At 34.2% G+C, this 18,778-nt stretch overlaps 1 protein-coding gene across 1 annotated transcript; it reads left to right on the top strand.

Annotated features, from left to right (window-relative positions):
- The first annotated feature begins 2,183 nt into the window (after nucleotides 1-2,183).
- LOC136036874 (uncharacterized oxidoreductase YjmC-like) lies at nucleotides 2,184-18,363 on the top strand. The gene is made up of 4 exons (XM_065719207.1): nucleotides 2,184-3,544; nucleotides 4,933-5,087; nucleotides 13,354-13,464; nucleotides 18,169-18,363. Exons 1-4 carry the CDS (start codon nucleotides 3,439-3,441, stop codon nucleotides 18,223-18,225), a joined length of 429 nt encoding a protein of 142 aa, XP_065575279.1. The 5' UTR covers nucleotides 2,184-3,438; the 3' UTR covers nucleotides 18,226-18,363.
- The last annotated feature ends 415 nt before the right edge of the window (nucleotides 18,364-18,778 follow it).

Raw genomic sequence — 18,778 nt, 5'->3', positions numbered from 1 at the left:
ACAATTTCTTTCTTACGTAACTATATACAGGGTACAACTGACAACTACCTTGAGTTTTGCGAGCAACATTTCTACTACTTTGATAATAATTGCTTGTGTTTTATTTTCTTTACCACTTGTCTGAGTAAGTCTGTTTTGTAAACTCAGTTTTTCCTTTAAGTGACTTCCCTTTAAATGTGTGATGGTTTTAATGCTGGAAAGGTCCTGTTTGCCCATTTTGAGAGTTTTATTTTGTAGAAGAATGGATCACATGCTAAATCACCTGGTGATTAAGTACTTATAAGTGCAAACGCAACAAAAAGTTTTATATAGTTTATTTAGTACCAAACACATTTTGGGCAAAATTAGGTAAAGCCATTTCATCAATATTCAGTAGGGCTGTCGGGCTTAAGCGAGGAGGGAATATGTATTCGGCTTAAAGACAAATGCGTATTTAGGAATCTATGAGGAGGAATACAATTCGAAAAAAAACTCCAAGCGGCTGACGTCTATTGAATATTATAAAGAGATACCAAGTCCCCACCCTTGAGCTATTAAATTTTTCTGGTGCTTTAAAAAATCAGCCCTCTTTAAAGCAGCATTTATTGCAGCCATCAAATGCTAATTGACAACTTTGATGCATTGACAAAGATATTCTGAAATGTTTCGACAAAGAAATAAAGACAAATCAATTTTTTTCTTTCTTGTTTTCCGGAAGAATTGTTTTTCAAAGATAGAAAAGATACTTTAACAAAGACAATCATGTTTTTCAAAAATATCGTAAATGAAGCACTTTTGGAAGTAGAAAGTGAACTTTTTGACGCTATCTCGTTTTACATTTCCCAGTGCCATCTTTATTGCTTGATTGATTCAGAATACAAATTGATTTTAACACTTGCATCCAGTATTGTCTTTCCATTGGATTAAGCCTGAGGGGTACAATTTCATTTTGGTTTGCTTCTTTTGAATCTTTTCTCATGGCCTGTACTCTTCCCATTCAAGGGTATCCTACTTCTTGTTTGCCATAGCTTGGTTGCCAAAACACAATTTTTGATCTGTAAAAGGTGATCTAACCTTCCTAACATATCTTTGATTATAGCTGATAAACAATGGTAAATACGCGTCTTAATTATAATGAGAACATTGATTTTCATACAATGCAACAGAATACGGAGACACTTTAGCTAGGTTCCGAGAGAAACCGGATTTGACGTCGCTCTTTAGGAAAAAATATTTTCGTGTGGGTCATATTCGGTTCTGTTTCGGATTCTGTTTCAGATTCTTAGTTGAGAAATTTGCTTTTCCGCCTAGCAACATTTTAGACGAATGTTAAAGATCCCTGTTAATGTTCCGGTGGAATTTACTGTACAGTATTCTTTTTATATATAAGTTAGGTGCCTGCTACCAGCGGCATGTTGTTTACTGCACAATTATGGTTTACTATTTAAGGGTACTGTTACACTGGCTCCTTCATGATAGTGTTATTGTTAGGTATTGGTAGATATCTTTTTTTGGCAGCTTTTTTAGTATTTTAGTGGCTGTCAGTAAATGGTTTACTGAGAACATCTACTTGTGGCAGCTAAAAATAAATTACAATGAATTTAAGGTAACATATTGTTTGATAACAATATTCTTTTTTTTCTGGTTGTTGCTTATATTGTATCCACCTTATATATATTGCTTATATTGTAGTTATTGCTTTTATTTTTTTTTATCCCCCTTGTATCCCTGGCCTTGGAGCCTTTCGAGGGACATTAAGTGTGTTGTAATAAATGTATTGTATTTCAATTTTGAATTGTATTTTGTATTGTCTTGCATTTATTAATAAACTTCCCTGGCCTTGGAGCCTTTCGAGGGGAATTAAGTGTGTTGTAATAAGTGTATTGTATTTCAATTTTGAATTTTATTTTGTATTGTCTTGTATTTATTAATAAACTTCTCTCTCTCTCTCTCTCTCTCTCTCTCTCTCTCTCTCTCTCTCTCTCTCTCTCTCTCTCTCTCTCTCTCTCTCTCTCTCTCTCTCTCTCTCTCCACCCCTCCCCCCCCCCCCCCCCCCTCTCTCTCTCTCTCTCTCTCTCTCTCTCTCTCCTCTCTCTCTCTCTCTCTCTCTCTCTCTCTCTCTCTCTCTCTCTTTAAAAGTGAATTTTCAAAATGTTCAGTCACAAGGCCCTCACAAGGGTGAGGCCTTTGTGACTTTACACTTGGATTGTGATCTTTGCACTTATTGAATTTTATGATACTAAATGCACATTTTCTTAGATATACAAGGAGTCATTTTATAGAATTTTTTGAGAAAATCAGGGGATTTTACTGTCATTTGCTCATACTAATCGGAATTCGCGCAGACGTCGCTTGGCCAAATGGAAAAAATGTGCTCCCTTCTGTCAGGGCTTTGCTCAAGTATCTCTTTTGTGATAATTGTTTAATCATGCCGCCTCTATTGCGCTCCAGACACTGCTGATGTCCTGTAGTGGTGCAGTGGGTTTAACCATAGCTTGGTAATACGGTACCCCGAAATCGAACATTGCTGTAGCTACACACTGCAGGGATACTGCAGGTAATACCTTGGTACCCAGAAATCGAACATTGCTGTAGCTACACACTGCAGGGGTACTGCAGGTAATACCTTGGTACCCATAAATCGAACATTGCTGAAGCAACACACTGCAGGGGTACTGCAGGTAACACCTTGGTACCAAGAAATCGAACATTGCTGAAGCAACATACTGCAGGTAGTACCTTGGTACCCAGAAATCGAACATTGCTGTAATAACATACTGTAGGGCAGGTGCAAGGATCTCAGTTGTCAAGAAGTGTCGTAAATCCGATCAATTTAGACACTGCCGATAGCAAGAATCCATAGGTTACAAGAAAATATTATGGGTGGCTTCTTACTTGTATTTGAATCAGGACACAAGCTTTGTAGCTCTCCCAGACACTAGGATGGGGCAGACGGTCACATTCTATTGGGTGCGGTCAAAGGGGCAGTGATTTCAAGCCACGAGGGGTCCCATTGGTGGCGATGTCATCTGAATCCACCAATGGGTTAGAGGTTAGATTTGATGCTGTTCATGCAGGATTTTGACTAACCTCCATGCCTTTTTCCAGTTTTGGATTGGTTTCAACGAAGCGCTCTAGAAACAAAGGACTAAGTTTTTGTAATGAGTGTTGTACTAATTCAGCACATTCATTATTTAGCGATTTTTACAAGTCTCAATTTTGTTATATATTTTTTTATATTTTGTCCATTTTTGTATAGTTATATTTGTCAATTTTATGTTTTTATATTTTGTCAATTTTGTATTCCTGTCAAAAAGTCTAAACTCATTAGGTTTTTTTCCATTATTCCAGATTAATTGAATCTTTTAGATTGAGATACAAAATCGTAAAAACGAGCCTCTACCTGAAGGCTGGGCGATCGACAAAAGCGGAAAAGTTACTACAGACGGCAGAGTTGCAATGCAGGAAGGTTGTTTGCTTCCACTGGGCGGTACTGAGATCAACTCAGGATACAAAGGATATGGACTAGCTTTTATGGTGGAACTTTTCTGTGGAATATTATCAGGTAAATCTCACAATCAATTTGTTATAGTGATAATCAAAATAATCAAGTATTTCGTGCTGTATGATGAAAGTACGAATTCTGGCAAAGTTCCAAAATTAATGAGTGTGTTTGATATTATATTAATGCTAACTAAGAGCGAAAATACATCTTGAGAAGTTCTCTCGGGAATAGTTTTCTTGTTTTTAGATTTCAGTAAGAAAAAATCTTAAAAATTGCCTATATAGTAGGCTAATCAAGGTTCTCTGTAAAGGACGTATCCAGGAATTTTTTCGGAGGGGGGGGGGGCTAAAAACTTTAAAAAAGCATTACAGTTTATTTACATGTATTTTTTTATTTTTACAAAACGGACAATTTTTTTGGGTGGGGGTGGGGTCGAGCTGGACAAACCCTGTAACCCTTCCCCCCTTGATACGGCCATGAAGTCTGTAACTCATCTTTGGAAACAATGTGGTGGCGTTATTCAACAGATACCCGAAGCCATCCTACCAAGTGTGGCTTTCTCAATTTACATTTAGTACAAACTATTAAGATTTTGAAGAATTTTATGCGTAGTTTTGCTAGTCTACAGGATTGTTTCTCGCGGCTAACGGATTGAAATGAATATAGAGGGGACAAAGGAACATTAAATTTTATGTTTGGGGGGTGGGTTGGGGCAGGGGTGTATAATCTATTTCCTTTGACCTTGTGTAGTTTAGTCTGTTTTTTTTTTTTTTTTTTTTTTTTTTTTTTTTTTTTTTTTTTTTTTTTTTTTTTTTTTTTTTTTTTTTTTATCCAAAAAATGATTTGGCAGTTTTAGATATTTACATGTTTTGTTTCTCTGTTACTAACAGACTTAGCTGTTAGTTATAATATCCTAGAAATGGCTGAATAATTTAGTTTTGTTTATTCAAGTGCTATTGGGTAGCGCTAAGCTAGCATACTTAAGGGAAGGGGTTGCAAGTGACAGCAATTCACTATAGTGTTTGCCAAGTGTACTGTAAAGCAACTCTACTGCTTTCCGATTTTTTTTTTCAGAAAGTTTTGTCATCGGCCTACGTGATCAGCGGTCTTTAGTTCTGTAAAGGCAAAAGATGAAATTTTAAACTTATTTTACCAATATTGGGATTGCAAAGTAGGGAGCGATAATTTCTCTAACATTGTTATTGATCGCGAAGTGTAGTTTGAGTAGGGTCGTCTAAAGTTTTGTATGGGGTTGACTTGTTTGGGAACCTGATTTTTTTTTTTGAGTTTTGCTTAAAATTTTCAGGACTTATTTTTTTTAATTATTTTTAATTAATTATGTTGTCTTTAATTTATTACGACAACTGGACTTATTTCTTTCCTTATTCTGTTGTTGAAAGCTATGGCTCATGGTTTTTATCCAATAGAGTAAAGAATTTAATTTTCAGGGTCTGATTATGGCCCTAAGATCCGTCGTTGGCCGGAGGCTGACAGGCCAGCAAATCTGGGTCAATGTTTTATTGCTGTTGACCCTAATTGTTTTGCTCCAGGATTCAGTGATAGATTACAGGATATGATGGATTTCTGTCGGAATATGGAACCAGTAGGGTATTTTAAGTTCTTTATATTGAGTAGCAGTTTTCCTATTATAAATTCTTTATTTTAATTAATCTTTTTAATCTACATTTTAACAAGTTGTTCTTTGTTTTGACTAGTTACTTTGATACCTGGAAGCTTATCACAAAGAGTGAACTGTTCAGGAGTTGATGTCTGGTGGGAATCCATTTGTGACCAAAGCCCCCTTAGCAGTGCTTTCACTTTGTTTCTGCCAGATCACCGTCCGGTCTGTTTAAAAAATCTGAAAATTCCAACGCCCGATCACAGAAAATCTGATTTTGTTTTTTCGACAATAAGCTGGTCCAAAATCCGACAAATTTACGACTCCATTCGAAAAATCTGACAATATTCTGTTGCGCAGGGATCTTTTTCTTTTCTCGGGGCGAGCTTTTACGCTTGTCTGTCCTACGGATCCTCTTCCTTCAATGGTAACCTACAAACCTTTACCATTTTAAAAAAAACTATTTTTTCACACCTTATTCACACTCACTTTTATTCTTTTTCATCTGATATATTTTAAAAAATTTACATGAAATTCTTTTTTCGTCAAATACAGAACAAAATTTCGTCATTTTTCTTTTTTAACTGCACTTTTTTGACGTCACTGAACGCGTTCGTCTGCCGTCGTGTTAGCTTTTACAGTTTTGAGTAGTTTCACGAGGGAAGCATCGACATCGAAATTGTAGGACACGTGTCTCTTTTAATGCAAGACTTGACTTGCATAATTGAGGTAAGGGTTGCACTTTTGAGCGAGTTCCTATTATCTGTTTCATCGTCTTTCAGGGTTGAAAAGTCCCCAACGACTTTCGGTGTTTTAATTGAAGCCACACTACGCAAAAAATAACAGATATTATCACATTTGGGAGATCAAAAAGCAGTCAACTCCGCCCTTCTTACACTGTCTTTCTTTATTCCATGACGGTGCACTATGTCTCTGTAGAATCTTTGCAGAAGACCAATTGCACCTATGTTCAAAGTTTTTGTAGGCTCAAGGATTTTGCACAACTTAAAAAGTTTGTCTTCAAACGAGAATTGCTGCTTGATTGGCTTCACCGCCTCCATGTATAACTTACGAGCACATTCATGTATGACTTTTACTTCATGTTCATCGGCTTATGTACTCGGATTTGACTGCAAGGTTCGAAGAGACTTGTGAGCTGCCATCCCCAAGTACACATCTTCAGCTGGAGAATATTCACTAGCTTTACAAGGGTCGGGATTCAAAGGGGAGGTTGATCTAATGTATCTAGTCTTCATGAAATTCAGTTTTCTAGTACAGTCTTCATAAAATTCTGTTTTCTAATTCAGTCCTCATGAAATTAAGTTTTCTAATTCAGTCTTCATGAAATTCAGTTTTCTAATTCAGTCTTCATGAAATCCAGTTTTCTAATTCAGTTTTCATGAAATTCAGTTTTCTAATTCAGTCTTCATGAAATTCAGTTTTCTAATTCAGTCTTCATGAAATCCATGGTCACTTTTCTAAGAAGTATCTCCACCTCTAATTTTATTTTATGGGACAAAGGTTTATCACTTTGGAAAATAAGATTAAAATCTGTAAACAGCTCCAGTACATAGAACTAAAACTCATTGAACTGAATTTGAAGCAGTGGATTCTTTAATGCTTACGATGCCTTGTCATTTGCGTGAGTGGGATCCTTTGCTGCTACTCCCTGAAAGTACCTACTAAGCGCATCCCAATTATGCAATTGTCGCTCAACCTACATCCGAAGAGACTGTCAGCGTGTCTGACCTGGGGCAAACACATCCAGGACTGGGGTGTCCGTAATCTTCTGATGTAGTTCGAACCTAGAGCGTCTGAGTAAGTTTGTGACTAACAAAACACTTTGATAGTCAGTAAAGTCCCGTAAAATCATCCTGTAAAGTTAATTCCCCTAATTGAGTTCAGTATAGCGACTGTCTTTGTTTTTAAATTGTTATTAAAAGTTTTTTGTTGGAATAAAATAGTAAATCTTACAATTTTAGTGGGCCCAGACCCAAATTGTTTACTTCCTTTGGTGGACTATTTCTTTAGATTTTTTACACTTTGTACCTGCGAGTAGCCATAGTAGACTAGCTCTCCTGTGCTTTGTTGGCAATAGCAAGCCAAATTATTTGATTTTTCTTTTCTAATCTTATTCTGGCAAAAAGTTTCAATTTAGCTTTCCTCAGATTAGGTCCCAAATTTGCAGCTTCAGCTAACACATGCAAATTTTCAAAAGTTTCAGTTTTCTTAAACTAGAGGTAGTTTTTTTTATCACTAAGGGAACGGTCCACCAATTTCGCTAGTTTGAAAATCCATCTCCAGTAGAAAGAAAAAAAAAACATATTTAGAACAACTAAAAATCGCACAAATGTTCTTTTTTTACTGAAAATCTGACAAAATTCCATAGTCTGACAGGATTATTTTTCTTTCTGACAAATGGGCCATAAATTTGACATAGTGAAAGCACAGCCCCTTAGAACCCTCTTCTTGATAGGCTTAATTCTACTGCCCTAAAATATCTAGTTCTCAATAATCAATTTAAATCAGACTTTTATTTATACAAATTACTTGTATCTTTCGGGTATACCTTGCTTGTATCCATTTTACTTTTAACAATTAAGGTAAAGGTAAAGGATACGGCCTTAGACTTTACAGTCCCTACCGGCGGTGCTGATCTCCGTTTCTTGGCCCTTCAGCCAAGAAGTGCAATGGGGGGTTTTGTTTAATATAGATACAGTGGAGGGTCTAAGTTGATTGCCCCCTCTTCTTCCTGGCTAGGTTTTCGGTTGCTTTTGTGCTATTCTCACTGTTATTTTGTGCTGTTAGGTCGAACGAGGAGCGTCCTTAGCTCTTTTGGCCTTGGGTGACTTGGTGCTGCAGTGAGTTGTTTGTAGTTTTAGTAATATTTATCAAACTATGTAGAATAAAGAACAAATGATCAAGATTTCTTGTCCCCCTCTCATATGAAAGTGTGATAGCTTTGTTATATGAGTTTCGGTGGATATTAATCTAATTCAGCCTTGACAAACAGAAAATTGAATATATTCGATTTGCAAACTGTTTCAAACAGTAATCTGATGTTTAGATGGCTAACTTTTCAAAATAGTCATCACCAATCCTTGTTACATTAAAAATGTAATAAAACATTACGAGGTTAAGGCTATGGTATTATTATAAGTTATGCCATTATCAAGTAGTTATTTATATCATCCATCATTACTGATATTTCTATTATCTGCTAGTTTTTATTATGAACATTTTGTTAAGTGGATGATAAGCCAATTTGGTTAGCAATTTTTTAACTGTCATGCACAAAATCAAAGATTGGCGAGTCCAAAACCATCGATTCGGATATCTTGCAGAAACCCAAATTAGTTTTCAGTTGTATTGTGGGTTTAAATACGATTTTTGTTGACGACAGCGTTTCATCTTGGTAGATAATATATAATATTAAGCCAGGAAATACTTGAGCTAGAACTACTGAGTAGTTTCTCAAGACAAATAGAAGTTTCTATATTTTCCGAAATATGTTATATCGTTTCTCACAGATGTAGAACTAGTTGAAATCTCAAGGTTTTTATATCAAAATTCAGTTCATCTTATCTTGAAGACCAGCCAGAAACCTTCCTTTTGCAAATATCTATTTGTTATTAACATATGATTATCCTGATTTATAATGGTATTGTATCAATTGATGTCTAATGTACGGTTCATTCAGCAGCTCTTTCCCAAGCCTACTGAGTTGTATGATCCCCGAGAGGGAACTAATTGTGTTATTTTCTTTAGCCTTTCCTTGCATAGTTAGCATGCATTGCCTCATTTATTTCTAGCTCCTTGTTTTACCCGTATTAGCAAGCTACCGCAAAAGTAAAAAATTAAAAACGCGTTTTGAAAGAAAAAAACATCTAATGAAAAAAGTTTATTGGTTTGTATTGATTTTCATGAAAGCACATTCTAAAACCACATTGGCTATACACGACGTCTGATAAAGTAGAAAATAAAATAAAAGAATAATAAGATTTGCTCTTTTTGATTTCAAACAGTTCGTGGTAACGAACTGTAGTAAGGAGCGACCCGGCTCAATAGTAACCAAAACTCTAAAAAATGGAATTTTGATACCAATACCTACATCAAAAGAATCGCATTTTAATGCTGATTTTAAATATATAAGTTTCATCAAGTTTAGTCTTACCCATCAAAAGTTACGAGCCTGAGAAAATTTGCGTTATTTTAGAAAATAGGGGGAAACGCCCCCTAGAAGTCATAGAATCTTAACGAAAATCACACCATCAGATTCGGCGTATCAGAGAACCCTACTGTAGAAGTTTCAAGCTCCTATCTACAAAAATGTGGAATTTTGTATTTTTTGCCAGAAGGCAGATCACGGATGCGTGTTTTTTTTTTTTTTTTTTTTTTTTTTTTTTTTTTTTTTTTTTTTTTTTTCCAGGGGTGATCGTATCGACCCAGTTGTCCTAGAATGTTGCAAGAGGGCTCATTCGAACGGAAATGAAAAGTTCTAGTGCCCTTTTTAAGTAACCAAAAAAATTGGAGGGCACCTAGGCCCCCTCCCACGCTAATTATTTTACCAAAGTCAACGGATCAAATTTCTGAGATAGCCATTTTATTCAGCGTAGTCGAAAAACCTTATAACTATGTCTTTAGGGTCGACTTACTCCCCCACAGTCCCCATGGGAGGGGCAACAAGTTACAAACTTTGACCAATGCATACATATAGTAATGGTTATTGGGAAGTGTACAGGCGTTTTCAGGAGGATTTTTTTGGTTGGGGGAGGGGTTGAGAAGAGGGGGATATGCTGGGGGAACTTTTCATCGATAATTTGTCATGGGGGATGAAAATCTCCATGAAGGGAGCGCAGGATTTACTAGCATTATTTAAAAACACAATGAAAAATAAATATGAAAAAGTACTTACAGCTGGAAGTAAGGAACAGCATTAAAACTTAAAACAAACAGAAATTATTACCCATTTGAGGGGCTCACCTCCTCCTAATACCTCGCTCTTTACGTTAAAGTATTTTTAGTAATTTCAACTATTTATTCTACGGCTTTTGTGATTCTGGGGTCATTCTTAATGAATTGGGACAAAATTTAAGCTTTAGTGTAAAGAGCGAGGATCTGACAAGGGGGCGAACCCCCTCATATATGTAATAAAAATATGAGAATACAAAGTTCTTTACGTAGGCTAATTTATAAGTTACGTAAATCTCTTACTAATAAAAATATTCGTAAAAAATTGAAAGTTCTAGTTGCCTTTTTAATTAACCAAAAAATCGGAGGGCAACTAGGCTTCCTCCACCGCTCTTTTTTTCTCAAAATAACTCGATCAAAATTATGAGAAAGCCATTTAGCCAAAAAAAAAAAATGCAAATTTCGTTTTAATTATTCCTCTGCGGAGAGCCAAAATCAAAACATGCATTGATTCAAAAACGTTCAGAAATTAAATAAAAAAAAGAACAAATTTTTTTAACTGAAAGTAAGGAGCGACATTAAAACTTAAAACGAACAGAAATTACTTCGTATATGAAAGAGGCTGCTTCCTCATCAACGCCCCGCTCTTTACGCTAAAGTTTTTTACTGTTTTAAAAAGAAGAATTGATAGACAGAGTCAAACTTTAGCGTAAAGAGCGGGGCGTTGATGAGGAAGCAGCCTCTTTCATATACGAAGTAATTTCTGTTCTTTTTAAGTTTTAATGTCGCTCCTTACTTTCAGTTAAAAAAACTTGTTTTTTTTTTATTTAATCACTTCAAAAGGTTAGTTTTCTTCTTTTTTGAGCCCTTAAGGCGGTTTAGCAAAGGTCCTTGTCGAAATATCTCTTGTCGAAAAGGTCCCTCGTTTTTCTCGGCTATTTAATTTTATTATTTTTTTCTACTGTATCAGACGTCATCTTCATGAAAATAATTGAATTTTTATGCGCAAATTAAACGTAAGACCAATCTTATGATATGCACTTTCCTGTAAAAAAAAGTCAACACAGTGAGCCAGTCAGCATAATTCAGCAGTGTAAATCCTACAGAAGTAGCGTATATTATCTATTCGCTGTAAAATATGTTTGGCCTTCTGCATCAAACAGTTCGTGGTAACGAACTGTAGTAAGGAGCGACCCGGCTCAATAGTAACCAAAACTCTAAAAAATGGAATTTTGATACCAATAGCTACATCAAAAGAATCGCATTTTAATGCTGGTTTTAAATATATAAGTTTCATCAAGTTTAGTCTTACCCATCAAAAGTTACGAGCCTGAGAAAATTTGCGTTATTTTAGAAAATAGGGGGAAACGCCCCCTAAAAGTCATAGAATCTTAACGAAAATCACACCATCAGATTCAGCGTATCAGAGAACCCTACTGTAGAAGTTTCGAGCTCCTATCTACAAAAATGTGGAATTTTGCATTTTTTGCCAGAAGGCAGATCACGGATGCGTGTTTATTTGTTTTTTTGTTTTTTTGTTTTTTTTTTTTTTTTTTTTCCCAGGGGTGATCGTATCGACCCAGTTGTCCTAGAATGTTGCAAGAGGGCTCATTCTAACGGAAATGAAAAGTTCTAGTGCCCTTTTTAAGTGACCAAAAAAATTGGAGGGCCCCTAGGCCCCCTCCCACGCTAATTATTTTCCCAAAGTCAACGGATCAAAATTCTGAGATAGCCATTTTATTCAGCGTAGTCGAAAAACCTTATAACTATGTCTTTGGGGACGACTTACTCCCCCACAGTCCCCGTGGGAGGGGCAACAAGTTACAAACTTTGACCTGTGCTTACATATAGTAATGGTTATTGGGAAGTATACAGGCGTTTTCAAGAGGATTTTTTTGGTTTGGGGGAGGGGTTGAGAAGAGGGGGATATGCTGGGGGAACTTTCCTTCGAGAATTTGTAATGGGAGAAGAAAATTTCCATGAAGGGAGAGCAGGATTTACTAGCATTATTAAAAAAAAAAAACAATTAAAAAATAAAAGTGAAAAAGCTTTTTCAGCTGGAAGTAAGGAACAGCAACAAAACTTAAAACAAACAGAAATTATTACCCATATGAGGGGCTCACCTCCTTCTAATACCTCGCTCTTTACGCTAAAGTATTTTCGGTAATTTCAACTACTTATTCTACGGCTTTTGTGATTCAGGGGGTCATTCTTAATGAATTGGGATAAAATTTAAGCTTTAGTGTAAAGAGCGAGGTACTGACGATGGGGCGAATCCCCTCATATATGTAATAAAAACATGAGAATACAAAAGTTCTTTACGTAAGCTAATTTATAAGTTACGTAAATCTTTTACCAATAAAAAGATTCGTAAAAAATTAAAAGTTCTAGTTGCCTTTTTAATTAACCAAAAAATCGGGGGGCAACTAGGCTTCGTCCCCCGCTCTTTTTTTCTCAAAATCATTCGATAAAAATTATGAGAAGGCCATTGAGCCAAAAAAAAAATATGCAAATTTCGTTTTGATTATTCCTCTGCGGAGAGCCAAAATCAAAACATGCATTGATTCAAAAACGTTCAGAAATTAAATAAAAAAAACAAGTTTTTTCAACTGATAGTAAGGAGTGACATCAAAACTTAAAACGCACAGAAATTACTTCGTATATGAAAGAGGCTGCTTCCTCATCAACGCCCCGCTCTTTACGCTAAAGTTTTTTACTGTTTTAGAAAGAAGAATTGAGAGAAAGAGTCAAACTTTAGCGTAAAGAGCGGGGCGTTGATGAGGAAGCAGCCTCTTTCATATACGAAGTAATTTCTGTGCGTTTTAAGTTTTGATGTCACTCCTTACTATCAGTTGAAAAAACTTGTTTTTTTTATTTAATTTTATTATAAAGCGATTCAATCATTTTAATCCTTATATGTGCAGAGGACCTTCTGTAGTGGTGAAAATATCGCCCAAAATTCGAAAAAAAATTTACTACTGGAAAATATAATTAATAATAGTATTGTAAATTTGAAAATATAAATAATAATAAAATATAATATATATAATAGTTTTGTGGTCAAAAGTATCCTAAGACATAATCTATACTCACAGACACGAGTAGCTGAAAACGGAATGAACACTTTCCATTTGGTGGCTTGTAATCTATAGATTAATTAAAAGTAGCAACCTAATTTTCTAGTATTTTTTTTTCTTAATAGCGTTATTTTAATCATGGAAATAATATTTTTCTTGTTCTCCTCCCCTTTTTTCAAGTGCTTTTTTTCTGTGTTTGCTCTGTTTGGTAAGTGGATGACTGAACTCAAAAAATTCAATAAACTGATTTTCAATTTCTTTAGACTGAATCTTCGAAGCCAGTTTTGGTGGCTGGTGACCCCGAGAAAATGCATATGGACAAAGTGAATAGACAAGGAGGAATTACTTATCTTCAAAATCAAATAGATGCATCGGTAATAGGGTTTTTTGCTTAATGACTAATTTAGAAAATTAGAGAAGGCATTTAAAGGTAAAAAAAAATCCGGCATTGGACTTCACAGTCCCCACTGGCGGTGCTGATCCCTGGCCAGGAAGTGCAATGGGGGGCTGGTGGGCCAACCATCCTGTGCTTTCGCACACCCTTCCTGTTTACTTTCCCCAGAATTATCCAGGTAACTATTTTGAGCTGGGTCGACTCTGGATGAGCTTACAGAGTCGCGCCACTGACCCCCGTCCCAAAATAAATAACTGGGTACAATAGGATTTGAACCCTCGCTCTCTTAGACAAAGGATCCTAAATTCAGTGGACCAATCGTAGGCCTATAGCATTGAGTTTATTAAATATATATATATATATATATATATATATATATATATATATATATATATATATATATATATATATATATATATATATATATATATATATATATATATATATATATATATATATATATATAGGAAAAATTAAACATTGAAAAATGAAAAAAGTGTAAGGTAGATTTTTATCCCTTCACGCATATTTCCCTATATGATATTAAGTTGGTTCAAACTCATTCAGAATTATTATGAAGCATACGCATGCTTAGAGGGCTAGGAGAAGTCTTTGGAATAGAAGAAAAAGCATGCACTGCCTTCTTTTTGGTAAATAGCTCGCGAAGGAAGAATTCTAGGTAGATAGTCCCAACTTAACGTAAATGGGCGGTTGAAACCTAAAGTGAATTTCGAGTTTTAACAGAAACTGATGTAACCGTATTTATATCTGATATAGAAAAACCGAAAGATATGCTAGAGAAATTTTGCATTCAAAAACAATTTTTCCAAAGAAAGTATTCTTACAAACAAAGGAACCACTCAGCTTTCACTGAGATTCGTTTAAGTTAATGATTTGGCTTCCTAAAGGCATACTTCATCCTCAAAAAAGCCATTTAATATTTTTTTTAATTAATGCAATTCTTTAAGACAGCATTTGATTTTTTATGCTGTTCTAAGCATGGATTGAGGATACAAAAGTAGAAAGTGATTTAGTAATGCTGCACTTTCTATTCAGTATTTCTAATATTTTAATTTTTAAATATTATTTAAGAGTAACATTTTAATTTTCCATAATTTCTATTGTATCGAACAAATATTCGTTCAAATTGGGATAAGTCCATTTATTAGATAGCGAAATCAGACAAAAAAGTATGGATATTTCGACCGCATATGCAGCAATTGCCATCAGCAGATATACTATGCATTAAAATTGAAACTATTTAAATATTATAACTTTTATATTTAATTAAATATATACATAACTATGTATAAGAAACTTAAACTACTAAAATAAAACTGTTTATTCCAAACAGAATAATGATTTCACTAGATATGTCTGAGAGAGTGCAATTAGTGGGTTCATCCAAAGTCTTGAGTAGTAAATTTTCTTCATTAATATTGCCTAGATGTAAGTTGAATTTTTTAATGAAGGTTGCAAAAGAAAGGTTGTTGAATTTTGCAGTTATGTACTTGATTGGTCACATCTCCTAATAGATGCTTTAAAGGATACCTAATGCCATATATGCCTAATACCCGGAGCTTTTATATATATATATATATATATATATATATATATATATATATATATATATATATATATATATATATATCTATATATCTATTCACAGGTGGGGCACAGGGACACAACTACAATGGCGTGTAACTAATATGACGCGTAACGACTTACGCGCGCGGGGGGGCTTGGGGGCGCGAAGTGCCCCACCGTCTAGGTGTTGGGGTGGCGCTTCGCGCCACCCCAACAGCTTATATCATAATATTTGCAGATGACACACTTGTTTTTGTAGCATGTGAAAATCCACCTTCTTTATTTAAAAAAGTGGAAATCGCTCTGACTGAATTTGTATCGTGGGCTGACTCACAGTATTTAACATTAAATTATGGAAAAACAAATTACATTTTTTTTTGTTGTAGAATCGGATCAGCCCAAACAGACCTCAAATTAAATGTAAAAAATAATATAAATAGAGTAAAAATCAGTTGATATCTCGGATTTATTATTGATGAGAATACTTCGTGGTCCCTTGGAGTTATCCGCCGTCTTAAATTCCGTTTTCCTAAAAAATCCTGAAAATGATTTATCATTCTATTTTTCATCCCCATTGGTCTTATGGATGCTCTATATGGGCAAGTAACTTCATCTCATGTTATAAGAGAGTCCAAATCATCCAAAGTAAGTCCATTGAAATTATACCACCTCTTCAGCATTCAGATAACATTAACCTCCATTTTCAACTTACTAAAATATTTGATGTGTCAAAGACTAGGGATTTTCAGATCGTAACTTTTTGTTTTAAATATTTGAACAACCTCCTTCCATCATTATTTGAAAATCTATTCATTTTAAATCAAGATGCATACTTACGAAACGCGAAATTCATGTGACATTGTCCACGAGACACCGTCAACAAAAAGAGCTTCTTTTTTAATTAGATTTTTTGCACCAGCTATTTGGAATTTAATCCTCTTGGAAATCTGGAGCTCAAATAACCTTATTACCTTTAAGCGAGCAGTGAAGGGTCATTACAGAAATAAAGTTTATATTTGAATATCGTGCGGTCCTCCTCTTTTCGGTCTTTTTCTTTTCTTTTCTTTTTTCTTTCTCTTCGTCCCTCTTTTTTTCTCTTTTTTTTCTTTTCCCTTTTTTTTCTCTTTTGATAAATCGAGTTGATTCGTTGTTTCTGTTTGTTGATTGTTTAATTATTCTTTAGTTAAGTTTCTGCCCTAGCCAATCACTTTTTGTGCTTTCGTGGCAGATTTTGTACAGTGATGTGTTTTTTGTTTAAATATATATGATTGACTTGAATTGATGCGACGTATTTTCGTCGTAATTTATTAGAAAGTGAAAATAGACGGACTTGTACCCATTTGAACCTTTCTTTTTTCGTCATAGAAAGCCAGTCTTGGAAAAAATTTCTAATTTAAAGTATAATGTCGGAAATTCTATCGTATTTTAAAGATGTTTCTAATATACAACAGATGGTTGTTCTGCCTAAGTTTTAACTGTGTTTAGGTTCAATTGAGGCTTATGTCCCCTGTGAAAGCTACAATTTTAGGACAATCCGTATCGTTGGATGCATCAATTTCATCCTTTTCATCTATCTTTCCATCAAGCCAGAATTATGATATTGCCTATGTATGAATGTATTAAAAATGCATTAACGCATTTTTTTATGGATTTATTTAAGATTTTTTTTTTTTTTTTTTGGTAAATTATATTGCTTAGTGATTCCTCTGAACTTGCTTAACGAATCTGAAAGTGTTCCTAAATATGCAATTTAAAATTCTCAATTTTTTCAACGTATTTGTAATGTAAAAAATTATATATAAAATTTCTAAAAAGTTATTCGGTAGATGGAAGAAGTTGAATCGCAGCTGAAATAAACCCTAAGTGATCAAAATTGATTTATTATAATAATCAATTGAATTGCTATATGTACTTAATTAAAATTCAATTAAATTTTTAATCTTACTCTCAAACATAAAAACCATAAAGATCCTGAAATAACATCCCGAAAATTTGCACATGGACCAGGCACCTTAAATAGGCTTAACATAGTTTTTGTCCGATCTTTCATAAAATAGGATAAGTCATGTCAGATGCTGGATGTGCCATCAACTGTAACCATTATTGTTAGTATCTACCTCCTCAATAGGAAAATAAACCAAATTTAATTTCCAAATAAATATAAAACAGGTCCTAAATGTATATTCAAAAAAGATTCAAACAAAAGTAAAAAGTAAAAAAAAATTCCCACAACATATAGCAGAATAATGCAAAATACAGTGCAATAATATATATATAAATATATAATAACCAGTGTCCAAAATATACAAAGATTATCCCTTATTCTCACAAAATTAATCATTTGCATAAAAATGCTTGGATTGTTTGAGGGTATCGGTTCCCTTACAGCCCTCTTGGGATGCCCTTATTTGTGGGAATAGCCTATTTTACCTTATAATTTCGCTTGGATAAATAGACGTGTAAAGACAGGTTACAGAGCGGATCTATTAAGAAGAGAGGAGAGGCTCTAGTCAAAGGTATGACGCCTTGGATTCGGCTGGGGTCAGATAAGGACTTTTTGTTGGGCAATCTCAGTTGGTTTAATGTTGCAACAAAATTTTTAATAATACTAAAATTATTATTTGCAAAATAATCGCTTATAATACCAAAATTATTTTCAAAACTTCATTTAGTTGTGAAACGTCTATTCCCATCGTGATGTGAAATTCACCATTTTATTGAAACAGAACCTGTAAAATAATTAAGATAAATATTGATGACTTTCAAAACTTTTTGTTCTAAGATTTATCTTAACAATATACTAAATTTTGAAAATCAGTTATTGATGTATTCTTACTCATTTGAGTATATATATATATATATATATATATATATATATATATATATATATATATATATATATATATATATTATATATATATATATATATATATATATATATATATATATATATATATATATATATATATATATATATATATATATATATATTGAGCTGCTAGACTTGACAAAAACTAGAAGGGGTTCTTTTCAGGTATGGGGATGGTAATTTTCTCTTTCTCTCTTGCTAAAAATGTACCTTTTTTATCTTCTTCAGACTGCTTTGGCTGAGAAGCTTAGCGTGGATGCAATGAAGTCTCTTATACGAAGTTAATGACGGCGAAAACTCAGAAATTATTTTCAGCTCAAGTTTTAATCTTTTTTTTTTGTTTTTTTAATTTGTTTGCTAATTTGTGATCATGGGCATTTATTGTTGTGATTTTTTTATAGAACTGGTTTTAATAGATTGGATTTTTGGTATAACGTAGTATTTTCATATTTTAGGTAAATGGACTTGCGTCCAGTTACGTTCGAATTTCTGCTGACGTGCTAAACTCGAAGAAACATTTATAAACTTATTCAAGACAGTAAAGGGGACTAGGTGCAATTTTTTCTTTCTTTTTTTTGAATGAAAACAACCAAAAAGGCTATTTTTCAATCAAAGTATTAAAAACTAGATATTTTTGAAATCTAAAAAGAGAGGAGGGAATTAGCCTCCTTTCGTCAGTTTTCTGGATTCTTGGTCCGCTGCGTAGCGTTTGAAGAACGGGCTGAGTATTTTTGTTGGATAAATTGCAATGCCTGCACAGGGGAGAATAGATATACATTTGAAAAGCTATGCATTAAGTATAGTAGCTCCAGCTAAAGATAAGGATTTATTTGGGGGG

Source organism: Artemia franciscana, chromosome 16 (assembly GCF_032884065.1).
Source record: "Artemia franciscana chromosome 16, ASM3288406v1, whole genome shotgun sequence".
In the NCBI taxonomy this organism is placed as follows: Eukaryota; Metazoa; Arthropoda; class Branchiopoda; order Anostraca; family Artemiidae; genus Artemia; species Artemia franciscana.
This window is presented reverse-complemented; position numbering and strand designations above follow the sequence as displayed.

What these genes read in the sequence shown, in the direction of transcription:
- LOC136036874 (XM_065719207.1), top strand. Translation starts at nt 3,439, where the DNA reads ATGCAGGAAGGTTGTTTGCTTCCACTGGGCGGTACTGAGATCAACTCA. An exon ending in TTTCTGTGGAATATTATCAG is followed by an intron (nt 3,545 to 4,932) that starts GTAAATCTCACA and finishes TTTAATTTTCAG; the next exon opens with GGTCTGATTATGGCCCTAAG. An exon ending in TCTGTCGGAATATGGAACCA is followed by an intron (nt 5,088 to 13,353) that starts GTAGGGTATTTT and finishes CAATTTCTTTAG; the next exon opens with ACTGAATCTTCGAAGCCAGT.